Source organism: Mauremys mutica, chromosome 2 (genome assembly GCF_020497125.1).
Source record: "Mauremys mutica isolate MM-2020 ecotype Southern chromosome 2, ASM2049712v1, whole genome shotgun sequence".
Classification (NCBI taxonomy): domain Eukaryota; kingdom Metazoa; phylum Chordata; order Testudines; family Geoemydidae; genus Mauremys; species Mauremys mutica.
Window position 1 is genome coordinate 276,629,247 of NC_059073.1, and position 17,601 is coordinate 276,646,847.

General features: G+C 36.5%; 1 protein-coding gene across 1 annotated transcript in view; it reads left to right on the plus strand.

Moving 5' to 3' along the window:
• Positions 1 to 17,601, plus strand: part of LMBR1 (limb development membrane protein 1) — a 137,962-nt gene that overhangs the window by 108,793 nt on the left and 11,568 nt on the right. Inside the window, exons 10-15 of the mRNA XM_045003195.1 lie at positions 7,396 to 7,476; positions 9,255 to 9,331; positions 9,566 to 9,643; positions 10,618 to 10,691; positions 10,927 to 11,017; positions 12,560 to 12,626. Coding sequence (XP_044859130.1) covers positions 7,396 to 7,476; positions 9,255 to 9,331; positions 9,566 to 9,643; positions 10,618 to 10,691; positions 10,927 to 11,017; positions 12,560 to 12,626 — 468 coding nt within the window. The remainder of the gene's footprint in view (positions 1 to 7,395; positions 7,477 to 9,254; positions 9,332 to 9,565; positions 9,644 to 10,617; positions 10,692 to 10,926; positions 11,018 to 12,559; positions 12,627 to 17,601) is intronic.

Consider the following 17,601-nt stretch of genomic DNA (forward strand, 5'->3'; position numbering starts at 1 on the left):
AGCTGAAGTAAACAGGACTGTAATAAAGATACAAGCCAACTTGGACTAGATAACTGCTATATTAATGTTTAATAATATGCATATTTAAATACTTGGAATAAATACTGTGGGTAGTATTGTCAGCATAATATATATGTATGCTAGCCAGCGTGTATTAGTCAACAGAGGATAGCTTGGATTCAGTTCCTTCAGGAACTATGGGGGTTGGTAGCCATCTTTACTAGAGGCAGCCTCACTTCCACCTGCAAAGATTGTAGGGAAATAGTGACCTTCATTACTACCTGCGACCTGTTGCTTCAGTCTTAAGAATAGTGGGAAATCATAGCCATTTTTAGTGAAGCCAAACATCATAAAATTCCTGAACTTTTTCTGGCATGAAAAATTTAACCTCCCGCCCAGCTCCTCCCTCTAAAATTACAAGATTTGTGATATATCATGACTTAACAATTTTGTCATTTTTTATGGATTAGGAACTTGAGAAAGGGATGTCAAAGTTCCGGTTACATCAAACCAATGATGGTTATCGTTAGGGCCAATTTCTCCTCATCTTTGCTCACTCAGACCTGATCTATGCTACAGAGTTAGGTCGACACAAAATAGACAGTACAACCTTGCTCCCATCAATGTAAGTGCCCTACTACACTGACATAATAACTCTACCAACACGAGAGGCATAGGGCTTATGCTGGTGTGGTTAGGGTGATGTAGTGTCCATGTAGACACTGCGGGTTTCTTATATTGGCTGTTGGCTGCCGTTCTTGTCAAGTGAAATTGACAAGAAAGCCTGGTGCCAGCTCCCAGGCAGGTTGCTGTCCAGGCTCCATGCTCTGAGTCAGGCTGCTGCTCAGGTCGCCTGGGCTCCCTGCTCCCCAGGGGGAGTCCTGCTGCCCCTCAGGGTCCTGGCTTCCTGCTCCCTGCAGGGAGCCTGGGTGCTGTCCAGACTCAGGGCTCCCTGTTCCCCACTGGGAGCCTGGTTGCACTGAGACTCCCAACTACCGACGCCCCGCAGGATCTCCCCACCAGGGGCAGGACTGCTCCCCCTCACCTGGGATTTTGGCTCTACGCTCCCCACTGGGAGCTTGGAAACTGCCCGGTTTCTGGGCATGGAGTTCTCCGCTGGGTGCAGCTGGGCTCCCAGCGGAGAGTCAAGAGCCTGGGAGGCTGCCCGGCCAGCCGGGCTTGCAGACTGGGGAGCTGAGGGCGGCTGCTGGGCTCCCAGGAGGGAGCAGGAGCCAAAATCCTGGGGACAGCCAGGCTCCCAGCAGGGAGCTGAGAGCCCAGTCTCTGACCCCCACCCCCACTGCCCCTCTTCAGTCATCGGAAGCACTGTTGATAAGGAAGCGCGCCACCGAGAGAAGGAGGATAGTGTGGACATGCCCTCAGTTCCGAAGGGCAATTCATAGATTGAATTATGGGGATACTCTGTTTCTGAACTCTTCTCCTTTTATGGAATTTTGGAATTCACTCCCCATCCTGGTCCAAAATAGCTGAGATTACTGGCCTTCTGATCACATTGTAACACCCATATGCCTGCATAGGCGTTTGAGGCAGGTTGAGAGTATACTGCATATAGTGTTTACAGCAGCTGCTGCATAGATGAGCTTTTTAGACCCATAACACACAAAGGTGTGTTCAGTGAATCTCTTTGAAGCTATGATGGGGTAATTATAATTGTTCTTGGTGTTTGATGTTCGCTAGTAACTGTAAAATATTTGTTGCTGAATATTTTATGTTGTCATGACAATGTTTATGGTGTGTACAGAAACTTTATGGAGAAATGGCCTTTTAGTTGTTCAAGTATTCATTACAGTTTGCTTAGCATAACATCAACCATTCACCAAGAGAATATAATAGGAAGGCTAAAAATGATATTTTGGATGCTGGTTTTCTCCTGCTCACAAGGCTGTGAAACTATATTATAAATGATTATTTGTTAGTATTATCTGTTCCCACCAGTGTCCCATACATAGTTGATGTTATACAGGTACAGAAGCAGGTCTAGTCTCTGTTCGTAGTTGCTTACTCTCTTCAAGTATAATTTAAATATTACAGAAACATTCACAATAAAAAGTAAGGGAAAATTAATACAACTCAATTCGGTGTCGATTAGAGGTTATTTGTGAGGCCCAGAAGAAGTTTATAATTTAAAAACAAACCACCTCTAAATCATTCCCATCTTTTTCACTGTAAGCTTTCTAGAGTAGGTACTGTCTTTATTTTGCATAGTGTCCAGTGCCAAGCATATATTTGGTGCCAATCAGATAACACATACACAGGCTTCAAAAAAGACAGCTCAGTGATGTAATAAAAATTCACAATAAAAACTGCATTATAACTGATAGTTGTAAGGAAAATTATATTTATAGGAGCTTGTACTGATATTTTGGGGAAAAGTCAAGTAGTAATGCCCTTTCAGTAAAGATAAGAAAAAACACCTTATAGCCACAAGTGAAGTGATCAGTGAGCAAAAAGTTCATTAATTGAATGGAATGAGTATTTTCCACCACTGTACAAGTGATAATATTATAAGCCAGTGACACTGAGTTTTTACTGTGTATAAATAGGATCAAAACTGACATATTGGACACCAATTATCTTTAAAATTGTGGGGGAATTAATTGCACTAAATATAGTTTTGAAATATTAAATTAATATAGTAGAAAGAATATGATGATGGAAGTACCAATGAAAATTGATTGATTTCGCTGAGCGGTAGCTCAAGTGTGAGCATGGAAATAGGGTTTGGGTGGAGAGATTTTTATATAAAGCAAGCAATTTTTTGCCAGTAATTATTAAAGTACAGTTTAAATAGAAACCTCATTTGTGTGGCAAGAGCTAGAGATTGTGGAAGCTTTGTTTTTGCCACCTATCTCAGAACTGGAAGTGACCCTGAAAGGTCATTGAGTCCAGCCCCCTGCCTTCACTAACAGGACCAAGTACTGATTTTGCCCCAGATCCCTAAGTGGCCCCATCAAGGATTGAACTCACAACCCTGGGTTTAGCAGGCCAGTGGTCAAACCACTGAGATATCCCTCCCCCAAGGTATCTTAATACGTACAAATAGTAGAACAAGTCTCTTTTTAAAAGGGTTTTTTTTACAAGGTTTTTAGTGTTGGGGAATTGGATCTTAAAATACAGCAATTAATAAAACAAAATCTCTTTTTAGTTTTTGAACAAAAAGTTAGAATTATTTTCATTTTAAACAACTTCAGCTATACTAATTACAATCCTTTAAAGCATCTGTACTTTTGGTTCCAAGACGAGATTGCAGAGAAATTCTTCTAGGTCTGTTTCAAAACTTGTGTTTTGTTTAGTAACTCACCTTTACCACATGATTTTTCTTTTGTAAAAGTGGTGTATATGGTAAGCTGCTATGCTAGTTGTAGCATTGTAAAATTTGACTCTTGGACATTGGAAATCAAAATTTGTGACTTGCAGGTATACCACTGAGACTGCCTGAGTGAATTTGCTTTTGTTGCAATAACAAATACCTGAGATGAATGCATTATAATGGAGATTTGCAGTAACTATGACACAGCAGCTCCTCAGCAGCCTTATGGGTGGTAATATTAAGCCTGCTTTCCCAATTAATGGATTTAATTTAAGTAAGCATTCTAGTTAGTTAATCAGTGAAGCAATAAAAGTGTTCTGAAATATATACTCCATAAGTGCTACGAATTGAAGTGTTTGGGACTGAGTTTCAGTAGACTGAATTTTTCATAAATCCTTCCATATTTTTTAAATATCTAATTATAGCATTACACAATTTTAATTATGAATATTAATTCTTTTATACCTTCTTACAAGTAAATTATATATCTCATTAATGAACAGCCAGAAGTCATAAGAAAAAAAAAAGTTTGACAATTCTGATATCTACCCTAACATTTTTAGTTATTGAAGAGATACTGGGAAAGTGTTTCTGTTTCCAGCATATAATGTTTCAATACCCACATCACTTCTACAGAAGAAGAATAAAGCTGGGACTTTTTTTTTTATATTAAAAGAGAAAAAAAAGTTGCCTTTAGCTATTAGTTTTCCTGAATCCAAAGAGACGGGTGGAGCAGGATCAAAAATACTTACGTGATCAAAGTTATTGGCTCTGAAGGTATCCTTACCTATGTAAGAAAGATGAAAGGTGGTGTTTTTATTGCACGCTAGTAACAGTGTAATTTTGAACTAATTGGTGTTGAACTGCCAATCACCTAGGGGGAATGCAAATAGATACTCTTACAGTTTCCTTTGAGGTACTGAAATCTTATGTCGGGGCTGGAAGAAAAACAGAATAATACTGTTAAATTGACCTTAAATGAGCTGCTTTGTGGTTTTCTTGGAGAATCCCTTCTAATTTTTCATAACTAGTCCAAACAAGTTTTGTCTACCAATTTGATTTATTGGCTAGACAATGCTGACATTGAACTTTGTGCATGTTTGAAATAAATTAATATGTTGTAGACCTTTAAGTATTTAGCTGCATCCTCATCAAATAGTATTTTGACTGATCTAAAACTTTGCCTTACTGTCGCCTTTGTAAAATATGATTCTTTTGTAGAATAACCAGTTACTTGCCTTCACTTTTAAGGAAGAATTACAAGAGCTGTGTCATATGAATGACTCCTATTCTCTATCAGGGTAAATATTAAGGGCCTAATGCAGCTAGCATGGACATTGTTGGAAAGACTCCCATTGATGTCACTGGAAGTTGTGTTTAAGCCTTAAAATTCTGTATTAAAAAATAAAAATACATATCTTTTGAATAGAGGTTTTTTCCAATGATCTCCAAGTACGTTGCAAAGAAAGATTAAGTATCAAGTGCTAATTTTAACTTTTGTACAAAAAATTAATGGGGCCTGGATTTCAGCCTTAAAGTCAGAATTTTACTGTTGACTTCATTGGAGCCAGGATTTCACACTAAAAGTACTTGTTGACTGAATAGAAGTCATTCCATAAGTCTGGTACCTTACAAGAGAATAAGGCAAAGTTTTAGACCTCTCAAACTAACCCGTCAAGAGCATACAGCAAAATAAAAGCTTATAAAACTAAAGGTTATTATAAATTTAAAAACTTAGATTTATTTTAAGAAAGTCGATTGGAAACATGAGAAATTAGATTCTTATCATTCACATAATTCAGGAAATCTAGAATAAAGAGAAGACAGATTTGTACTAAATACCTTTTACAGGACTTATTTATTGTTCAGCCCTTATTACTAGGCTTTTTAGGAGGTCAGTGTGACTTCCAGATACACCCATGTAACTCTCAGTGATGTCAGTGGGAGTTTATGCGTACGCAAGGATAGAATTGGGCTTCTTGCTAAGGAAGACAATGTTTTTAAATTTAAATTTCTTTATATAGCGGTCGATACAAAACTTAAGCATGTTAATTTAAAGCAGAAGTTAAACTTTTTCCAGAAGAAAATTATGATTGAAATACATATTTGGGATAAATGTTTAACCATATTGAAATTAAGCCATATCAATATTCTGTAATAAAAAATGCCAGTGTGTTTTGAAATTGTGTCCTCACAGGGCATGAGATACTACAGTGATGGGCATGGTATAAGAACCTGAATAGTATGTATAAAACTACTGAGGTTGCATTTGGAATGTTGTGTATAGTTCTGATTGCCATTAAGGGTGCTTCAGCAAAGTACTCATGCAGACCACCTGTGCCACCACAACTACAGTCCAGCATCACTTTAAGCAACTTGAGTCAAACCTTTGTTTCTATAAGAAACAAACAATACCACACAGAGAATCATGATTTCTATTGGGACTCTTTATTAGTGTTAGGTTAGGAAACGTTCTCCTTTTCAAAAGGAATGAGGAGTGGCTCATAAAGACATACCAAATTCTGGATGGAATAGACAAGACACTTTCTATAGCAAGAGCCATATATATGGTGTGGCATGTGTGACCAGGTTTTGTGCATAGAGGTCTTGGGGAGTATAATGATCTGCTTCCTACTCCACCTTCCAGAGGAGACAGGATCATGGGATGAGCCAGGTAGTGGATGGGGGGAATGAGTCTAGTGGTAGCTTACTCCCCGCCCTCTCCTCCCCCACCTCTGCCCCAGCCCTTAGACACACTAGGAACCATATTTCCTGATTTCTGCAGACTGTCCTTGTTTCAGTTTGCCATCAAGGATAGAATGGTTTCAGTGTGTTTTTTTTGACTTACGGGTATTGAAATATCCAAACTTTTGCTCTAATTGCTAATTTAATGTTCAAGGTATAAAGGTTGAAATACTGTAGTGACAAGTATGGTATTAAAACTGAGAGAGAGAGAGAGAGATGAATGACAAAACTACTACTGTACTTTTAAAAAAAATTTTTTTTGAAGGGCTACTTTTCATAAAACGCGGATCAAGCAGTACAAATACAAGAAACAATTCATAGACAAGTCATGATATACTGCATAAATAGCTCTAATGTAAGGTCCCTTTTATGCTGTCAAACCTGCAGAGCCAACAAGTGGGCATGAACTTGAGCAAAGGAAGGCAGATTGCTAAAATTATATAAACTGTTTTTTTATACAGAATACTTTTGAAGGGAATCAACTATGGATGGTCACAACAGGACCTGCTAGTACTTTTTTATTTTATTTTTTACTTTTGACATATTTGGTTAAAATATTGTGAGGCTAAAAAGGCATTGCAAAGAGAAGACTAGCATGATATTTAAGTGTCTTCCATATGCAAATATGAGGAACTCCACTGAAGTCACAGTTCAGTTTTGTAAGAGGCTGTATGTGAAGCTGCAGTTTGTTGATGGTTCATAAAATCATTGTTCTCTGTTGCCAGTGTTCCTTGAACGCAAAGGCAAGGAAACCATTCTATCCTTTTGAAATAGTTATTCTTTAAAATAACTATGGTCAGTCTTACAGGCAGAGATCCACTTCATCTTCAAACATAGTTGTAGAAAGTCCCTGAATATATTGAAGGGCCACCAGAGATTGTATTGCAGTGTTTGAATAACGGTATGTCACAATGTATTGAGACAACAGCACGATGCAGTCTTGCCGTCCATCAGGCCAGTGTAGCATAATTTTTGGCTCTCTGCAACACCATTCAACACCATCTACTTTTCTCTGTCATTGCCTCTATGGCTGCTTAGGGATATAGGAAGAGTTCCCAGCAGATCGCTCTGTGGTGCCTCTGGTGTGAAAGACACCTTTTGCTCAACAAAACAAGAGGACTTCCGATCAAACCTATGTTTTATGGAAGCTATTTTCCATCTCCCAAAGAGCCATTTGCAATTCTAGAACCAAAGGATGAGTTTTGTTATTGTAAGATCACTGCTTGTAAATGAAATATAAACAGTGTTTTAATAGTTTCTCTTGTGGGAATATTAGTAGTCTGAGAAAATAAAATCCTCATGTCTTTGCCTTTGAACAGGTATGTCTTCTACTATGGAGTTCAATACAGTGGAGCTGAGACAGGAACTTGAAAATGTGAAGAGCATGAAAACAAAATTAGGTAATGTAGCATTTATTTTGTATAGCTTCCTGTAGTTGGCAATTTAATAAGAAGCCTTCTTTAGGGTATCAGATGAAATTTGTTAATGTATGCATACCAAAATTATTTGCAGTTGCTTGAAATCAGTTGTGATCCTAAGCCTATGTTTGTAAGTGTACTCATTTGAGTTTCTACAGATAGATAAGACAACACATCATCATGGCACAAAATAAATTGGAAAATGTGCAATGGGAATTTTTGCTTTTGCTTTTTATGTTTCTGTAGAAAGATGTATTAAAATATCACTCCTAAAACAGATACAGTTCAAACACCATAGCATCTAATACATCATTTGCATGCTTTTGATCATTTGGGAGGAGTGAGACACTACTTTCCCCTAGATTTTTTTTTAAAAATGAGTGATTTAAGTGAGACTTTTAACAAAAATAATAAAACTCTTCATTTTTAAAACATTCTGCTGCTGTTTCATTTCTTTACTTGTCAGGGGTGTCACCCTTTTATATGCAATGTTTGCTACTTAAAATTGACATTTTCCAAGTTACCACATAGCATCCAAGACTGCAGTTATTACTATTTTAAGTGTAGGGAAATACTGCACTTAAAATACCACACTAGATACCTGAGTGGTAAGTAAATGTTAATTTTTAGCCTAAATGGTGATGTCCATTATCTAATTTTTAAATTAATCATAGATCTATATGCTGACTAACCTAAAATGGCAAGAGTAGGAGGACTATTCAGTATAAATGACTGTAATATAAGGCCCTACTTCATTCGCTATATTGCGGAAATTGCTGATCCTGCAATATTAGGCTTCCACTGCAACTTTGATTTTAATTAGCTGATTTGCACAGTCCACAATTTTGCATACATTTTGAGTATGTGATTAGTGCTGCACTAACAATCAATCCATGTAAAAGGCTAAGTGACTGGACTTGATTTCTACAGCAATTCATTAAGACTTGAAGTCTTCTAAATTTTATATTGTACCAGCCATGTTTTTTAAAAAATTAATGTAATAACGTTACAGCAAAATGTCTGGTTATCAAAAAAAATTAGCAGGCTTAACCTAATATTTGAATGTTTATATCATTCCAGCAAATTTTTCTTAAACAAATAGGTCTACTCTGGTTTTTCCAAAATACCACTATTAATAAAGGTCTGTTATTACTTTTCTGCGATTTTTCCATGTCTTATCCGCAATTCAGCTGCAATTATTTGAAGATTATCCCATGATTCAAGTAGGGCCTTACTGTTATACCTTTTTCTTTTCGGGTCCTATGAAAATCTACATACACAACTTATGCTCCTTGTAATATCCCAGCATTTACTGTAACACCACCCTTACAGAATCCTGTTGGAGCATAGAGCTATCCAAAAGGGTGTGAGGGAATGTAAGTTTCAAGTATGCGACAGGATGTGCAGTACAAAATAAAAATTTGCAAAACTGCGCCATGCTAGAGAAACACCCGTACAATTTGACAGCTTACTTTGTTGTGTAACTGTGAGCATTAGACATGGATAAAAATGAAACCCAACTTAACGGGAGCTCCATTGGCTTCCTTTAATGAGGCTTCATGATGGTTTTGACATCCTGGTTTTGTACCGCTCTGTGCTACACTCTAATATAAATGTTCTATCAACCAATTGGTACCCAGCCCTTTTGGCTGCAGTTGTTTTAGAAGGTTACGTACAATTAGAACATGAATCTGTAAAAATGACCATCTTAAGACTATGCAAATTATGGTACTAAGTTTCCTTTTTTCCCCTGTGAAAAGAGCGGAGAAAAAAAGCTTCTGCATGGGAGAGGAATTTAGTGTATCCAGCTGTTATGATACTGCTGCTCATTGAGACAGTAAGAATTTCACTATCTTTTTTTTCCAGTATGTAGAGGCTTCTCAGTTACGTGGGGGCTAATTTTAATAGTTTTTAGTAATGTGTATGTTAAACTATATGAAATCTGTTTGTTTCCCTCCACAAATTTTCTTCACAAATATATTGATGTTTTATCTTCACCAAATTACATAACATTAAACATTGTTTAAATGTTAACCTTCAGAATTGACAGAATGTCTCTCCTTCTTTATAGTCCATCTCAGTTCTCTTAGTTGCCTGCAACATTCTTTGCCTGTTGATTGATGAGACTGCAATGCCAAAGGGATCAGGGGTAAAGTAAACTTCCTTTCCTTTATTATTTTGAAAACTTCAGGGATGTGTTCAGAAGACTTTCTTGTAAAAATTCTAGTGAGAGACTGGACTTTGATGGCTTTAAAAACACTGTATTTCACACCTGAGATTAATACTCTGGGTTCAGTCCTCGAAACACTTAAACACATGCATAACTTTATTCAGATGAGTAATCTCATTGACCTCTCAGCGGAATCAAGCCCACTAATAGGGAAGAAAAACACAGGTAAATGGAGTGCCATCAGGAACCTGAGGCTAGTATTTTTTTTTCTGATGTTTTGAATTTTTAAATGGTACAATAGTAATAGATTTTAATAGGAAAATAATCTATTTAAAACATGTAAAACAACCCTGCCCATTTTCCTTTTGTGTTTTCATATCTTTTTTTACACATGAAACACAAATTTTACACTTTTAAAAATACTTTATCTCAAGAAAATAATGGAGAGCTCATTGTTAGCATTAATTGTGACATTGTTGGGTTTTTTACTTGTGGTTAGTGCTTTTTTTCCTGTGTGCGTACAGTCAGGTCTTGTACTTGCACAGCTGTATAAAGGCATATAGTAGAAGCTGCTGTTCTGTTAACATTACATACAGTAAAAAGAGTCTGGCTTTAGGGAGTGGGAATGTATATAAAATATGGGGTATAGATGTGATATATATGTAAATCATAATGCTGGAAACCTAATTGTTTTCCCATCTTATTAAAACGGCTTACTTAAATTTGAATTCTAGCTAATGTAATCACAAAGCATGTGAGCCTAAATAAATTGAGATCACCCTGAATTTATAGAGTTGTATCAGGAAAATATTTTATTTTACAGTGATACTTTTCATCTATAATAGCACCTTTCAGCCAAGGATTTTAGAGTTTTGCTAGGGACATAAGTTAACTTTTTGAACACTTAATGCCTGTATCTCATTAAAATATGCAAAGTATTTTTCTCCTTGTAGGGGCCTGGAATAGGAAGTGCCTCCCTATCCACTTTTGGTTTTGTGGGAGCAGCACTTGAAATCATTTTGATTTTGTATCCTTTCTTTAAGTAAGAATTCTGTCTGTTAACAAGTATTCTGTCTAGTTTTCTGGGACATTGGTAGTTTACTAAGACATTTGCCTAGAAAGAAGAAAGAGACAGGTCAGTCCTTCTCAAGCACTCGAAGTGTTTTTGTTTTTTCTTTGGTTCTTAAGACTTTTAGGAGACTGCTGAGAACTTGAGTGAAATTTGCATTCCTTGGAGGTTCTTTTTTCCTTGATTCTCACAGCTATCTTATGGTATCCTCTGTCGTCGGCTTCTATAGTCTTCGCTTTTTTGGAAATTTCACTCCCAGGAAGGATGACACAACTATGACAAAGGTAAGGTAAAGTCTGAGGTAGTGATGCACCCCCCCACCCTTTTTTTTTTTTTTTGCCACCCAAGACAAACTGGCTCTTTTAGTTAGTAATTGCCCTGAATGGCTCATTTGCAGTGATCAGTATTTGTTTGTAAGCTGCGTAAACACAAACTGGAAGATTTTCAAAATGCTGAATGAGTGGGAAAAAGGATGTGCTCTGTTTAGTTTGGATGGCATCCATTCATTTGTAAAAAGCCTGGAATAGCAGAGCTTGTTAACTAGCTATAGAAAAGCTAGTGAAAGGACTCTCCCTCCCCCCCCCCCCAAAGGAAACGTATTGCTAATGAGTAACTTTGATTGTGCTAACTGTACTTCAGGGAGCTTGTTTGAAATCTGAAGAACTTGGTTGCTACAAGTAGTACAAAGTAATTCAAATTTGAGTAATTAAAGTAAGACTGAGGAGCTCTATTCAGCAACATTTTGCAGTCTGAGTCTAGTTTGACTTTCCACAGTTTGGCATTGGTTTCAGAATAACAAATGCTGTTACCTAATGCTGAGACACATGCATAGGTTTCTGACAAAATATTCCCACAAGTTGACAAGGGGGAGGGGATCAATAAGCAGGAGGCAGGGTTTGGATTTAATTAAATATTCAGTGTATACCAGTGTTTAAGAAATTTCTTCTCAAATATAGCGTATTGCTTTAATCTTGCCAGGAATTCTTGGAAGCAGGAAAGTACGTGAAGGCATAAGAACATCTCTAATAAATGTGTGCATTGAAATGTTCGTAATGTCTGCTCAGTTTTCATTTACAGTATATTAAGAATAGTTCAGAAAAAAAACAAAATATAAGTAAATACAAAAGTTTCTACCTTGCTATCTTTAACAGATATTTTATTTACTTGTTAATTGTTATAGAACCAGAGCTGAACAAACTGTTTTCAGGAACAGAAACATAAGTTCAGTTTCAGTAAAACTGCAGACAAATCTAACATTGCTATGCTGTTAGATTGTTAGTTTCAATTTAGGGACAAAACTCAGTGGAAAGGAAACATTTTGTCTTTTAGCCTTTTTATAATTAGGTTCTAATCCTGCAAGCAGTTAAAACATGTTTAACTTTACACACAAGTCATCACAAAGCGAATGGAATGATTCATGTGCATAAAGGTAAGCACATAAAGTATTTGCAGGATTGGGGCCTAAATTTTTAAATGAATGATAGTTGCTTTAAATGATGGCGTCACTATTTTTTATGAAAGCCTTTGGTGAGCATGGTTATAGATTAAAATGTAGCATTACATGCTTGCTTATTCACTCTTCTGCTGGTTTTAATAAGTATCTGACTTTGTCTATTGTTGGAGGTAAACATTTTGTGAATGACACTTATTGGAGATGTCTAGCAGAAGCAAGAACAAATTAATTTTACATAATCTAAAATAAAATTACATTTTTAAGTCTAATTCACAGGATGTAGCTTTCAGAAACTGTTCTTTGTCAGAGCTCAGCTGCCATATTTCTTTCAGCAAAAAACCTATTTTGATGGGGGTGTTCTTGTTCACAACAGATAATTGGAAACTGTGTGTCAATCTTAGTGCTCAGCTCTGCTTTGCCAGTGATGTCAAGAACACTGGGTAAGTTTAATACAAATATTTCAGTATCATAACAGTGAAGTATTTTACTATGTTGTATGTTTTCATAATGTTTTGATGCAGGCATGTAAATGAAATGACCCAGGAAAAGTCAGACTTTGGATATATATTAAAATAACTTCCCTGGTGTTTCTCAGGAACTATAAATGACTTCATAGTTTTACTTTGACAGTCTTTGCTGAAATCAAATATATAGCTTCTCTAAGTCCCAGAGCACCATGAATTATACATATAAATAGGGTGGGCAAAATTCCATTTTTTATTTTTTGGGGATTTCGATGGATAATATAGATGTTTTGTTTTTAAGCATTTTTTCAATTTTTATTTATTTTAAATTTTCACAGTTGCACGAGATAGAGTGGAGTTGGACAACGATTATTTAATAATAGTAGATGTTAAGATTCAAAAAGTTAAAACTTTAAAACCATAAAAAAACACAAATTGTCCAAATTACATCAAAATATACAAAATACATATCCTTAAATCAAACCCTAATAAATGTGCAAGCAGCATTTTTCTTTCTTTGCCTGTGTGTAAATGTCTATTATTATTGATGGAAATGTTTTTTCTTTGTGTTTGTGTGTGTATGGTGAAATTTATGTTGACCAGCATTTACCAGTAAAAATGTAACCCTTCCAAGCTTACATATAAATAGCAGGGATCACACATTTTGGTAAAAGCTGCGAAGTATGTTCTAGAAAATACACTACTTTTTTCAAATGTTAATCAGAAGATCATGGTTTCATTTAAAATTTGGATTTAAGGAATATTTTTTTAGAGGGCTTTAGTCCTCTTAATTCAAGTAAAGCAAGAAAAAATAGTCTAATATCATAGCTGGCTTAGTTTTTCATAGAAACTAAAGAATACTGTTGTTCTTGAAGGTAAACTTGCAGACAATAAAAAGAAAATAGATTTGAAAACTTTTGAAAGGAGTGCACAGTTATATCATGTCAATCTTAAAATTGTTTTTTGTCTTATGTAAAAACGTGCATTTCATCCGAGTTCAGACAGATGTCATAAGTGGATGGCACAGCAAGCTATCTATGGATTAAGCAGCAAGTTAATGCCTTGAGCATAAAGGTTTATGAAGTGTTAAACACACTTCATGTATTTAGCTTTTTTTATAGTAATGGGAAAACCAGTTGATTGTTTTTGTTAAAATAGTTCTGCACATGGCCCTTGCCCCTCTAGGTTAATATGTTAAAAACTAAACTTTGGAATATTGGTGGGGGAAGACACCTTGATTCCTGTTTAAAATTGTCATAGATACTTGTCCTGGAAAACTGGTGCAACAGATTAAAGAGAGAGGCCCTTTGTATTTGAAATGCATTTAAATGTTCAACCTATCAGACTCAGGCCTAAGTGCCTACATATAGGCTTGTAAAATCATATGGAAGCATTTAAATAAATCACCTGATTTTCAGTGATGCAGAGCACTTGCGCCTCCTGTGAACTTCACTGGGATTTGTGGGTGTTGGCTGCTTCCAAAAATCAGGCCACTTACATTTGTGGTGTTTAAATATGAATATAGGAGCTTAACTTCAGACAGTCAGATTTGAAAACATCCAACTTTTGTTCCATTTAGACTCAGTCTGAACCGTGTGGCCAGGGAGACGATGGGGTGTGAAGGGCGGCACGTGCTAGCGGGCTGTGCAGTAACTCCCCTTTAGGACTCTGTCAATGTGAATGAGGTACCTTTTAGTTTGTGCCCACAGCATCCACATGGGGGAGGTATAGTGCAGCATACTAGTGTGCGCTGCAGTTTACATCTCTGCAGGGCAGTGGACACAAGCTTTTAGTTGCAAAAACAACAACAACAACTTGACTGAAGTGCCATCGGATAGAAAACCATTGAGATTTCGCAATAAATGAGTCTAATAACTACATGGCATATTGTATACAATCTTCTTATGAAGAATCCCATTTTAAAGGGCCCAAACAAGGACAAACAAGCACTCACGAGTCTATTTCTGCACTGGGTCCCATTAAAATTCAGTGACATTCCAGGAGGGAATGCCTCTGTATGTGAAACAATAAATTGTTTGAAGGATGATATTCTAACCCAAAGCTCTCACCTTTAAAAATTAAATTAAATTAAAAAAATCCATATTTAGTATCACAAAATAATGTACATTTATATATTAACATTCTAAATGTCACCAAAAATCAAAATAATAAGTCTAATATTTAAAGATTTCCAATCTTAAAATCAAGAGCAAATATGATTAAGATCTGAGAAATGAAACCACTTTTTAACATCAAGACCAACACAGTGTTCAAATAGCGATGTTTAAAACTAGAATTATGGCATTTGTATTGTGCTACTAATTTTTATGGCATTTACCATTTTCGTTTGTCAAAATCATTGGTTATGTACTGTAATTAAGATTAACAGTTGTTATTAATACAAGATAATTGTATTGAAGAAAGTGTACATGCAGGGTGCAATTGTTACATAGAAAACAAATTAATGGCAAAACTCTCTTTAAAAAAAAAAACGTAACAAATGAAATTCCTGGATAGTTTGCCATAGAGATAAATAAAAAAATGGAACAATTAAAACACAGCTAACAAATGCACGGACACAGCTGTCCAAACAGGATTAATAGAGTGTATTAGAGTACAGTGAGTCATGTGGTGCTTTGCAAAATATCAACATGCATTGCATTACATGTTACGCCCAGTGGCACTGAATAGATGAAAAGAAATAAATACGTTAAACAGATTCATAGTCTTTTCACAGTATTAAAAAAGCAAGTTTCTAGACTATAAAGAAAAAGCAGGATTTCATCATTATGGGAAAGGCAAACTGGGGAAAGTTATCAAGTATTTCACGTTTTAACTTTTTTTAATCCAGTCTTTGAATTTAAGATGAAGTATGGAGAATTGTTACATGTATTTTAGCATTCTAACTAAGGTTTCTGTCAACTCTTTACTGCCATATTAAAGGAGTTGGGGGTATTTTTAGCAACAAAAAGTAAAAATGAAAAAACCTAGTTTTTCAGGCCTTTTCAGCCTTTCCTTTACTGCTCCTGATTGACAAGTGCTTGACTGTCAGCACCACATCATTACCATTGTGAAATGAACTAGGGAGCAGAATAGTTGATAAGCTAGGATTTTAGAGCTACAGACAAAATTGAGTTTGATGTCATAAAAGTATTGTTTTCCAGCTTTCTTTTTCTCTAGGATTTTATCATAAATATTGATTTGAAATTAAAACTGAAGTTGTGTGTTTACTTAATGCTGTATTTTTAGGGTTCTTAAGTTTTTAAACATTCTGAATTTTAAAATCTCCACAGAATATTTTGTCACGAATACTTTTTAGGTTTATACTTATGGTACTACAATAGACTCTTTTATAGTGTAGTCTCATTGAATGTTTTTTTATTTCCCCCTTGGAAGGGCTGTATACATATTTTTTTAAAACAGATAAGGCAATAAAAAAAATCAACTTGCATAAAGGCTGATTTTCCAGATAAGCATATTAAAATATATTTTTATTAAAGATTGTCAAGAAATATAGGTTATAATCGCTTTCTTTTACCTGCTGTCATTGAGACATGGCACTCTGTCCCTCTGATTTGTCTTCCAGTGATGCCTTCTCCTTTAAAGACCAACCCTCCTTGCAGTCCCTTCCTCTTCGAGAGTCACTCTTGTATTTTGAAAAAAAACCACCTTCTTTGACCCCACTTAAATATACAACTAATGCACCACCTCTTACTTCAGGCTTCTGGAGTGTGCCTCGTTCCCTACCTTGAGTTTCTCTCTCAAACCCTCTTGTATGTCCAGCAGTCTGACTTCCACCCTCTCCATTCCACTGAATCTGTGTTTAAGGTCATCTCAACTTCATGGTCAAGTCTAAAAGCATCTTCTCTGTATTTATCTATCTTGATCTGTTTGCTGATTTTGACTGTCAGTCAATTTCTGCTCCTTGTGTGCTTATGAATCTGTTACTCTTTGTTCACCTATCTCTTTGCCCTTTCCTTTTCATTGTCTTGGGCAACTTCAATAATTTCTCCATTATCCCTTAGGGCTGTTTCCTTAGTCCCCCTCCTTTTTGCTCTATAATTTTTCTTTCTTGTGCTCTTGCACCCTTTGTGTTCTCCTTAAATACTCCAGTTGATCTCAGTCATTAGCTGCTCATCTTCAGGCTAGGTAAGATGGCTGATGCAGAGGTTCAAATGGTGCACGTTTTTTTAATGCTATGATGTGTCATTGACCAGCCTAGAGTCTCTGGGCCAGGGTCACTGTACAATGAGGTACATGGCGTGTGCAGCTTTGGGTCAGGGTCTCTGTACAACGAGGTGCATGGCTTGTTGTGCAGCTCTTTCCCCTTGGCCTTGGAAAGAGATGGAGTTGAAGTGTCAACACTTATCACTGCACAAAGCACTGCAGGTTAGTATACCCAAGCCTGAACAGCACAGTCTTTCCAAGTCTGTAACCTTTTTGGAATCAAGCTGTTGTTCAAAACCTGCTCCCAAGAATCTCAGATCTGAGGGTTGTGTTTTCAAAGGAAGGTTGGTGTCTGGAGCTTGTTTTTTCCCCATTTTGATGTTGAGGCCAGTGAAAACTCTTTCCCTTCACCTTATTCAGAGGTAAGACTGAGTTCTGAGGATAAGTTACCACGGGAGGACTCTTTGGAGTGGGTCCCAGGGGGAAATTGTTTTGAGCATTGGCTCAACGCCCTACACCTTTATATCTATGCAGTCTGTCTTGATGTGGTCTTCTTTGGCACAGACTCCCCTCTTGAAGCTGACTTGTTAGACCTGACACAACATGGGCTTGGAAAACTTCCTGTTTCCTTTTCTGCTTTGTCGGTAGGCACTTGGAGCTTGATAGCCCCTAGAGATTACTACCCTGACATGTGAGTTGGAGTTCTCAGGTAGACCTCAGGCTATCAGGATTGTGAACTTCTCTCATTTCCTCCTCTTGTGTGACTCCTATCTGACTGCAGCAC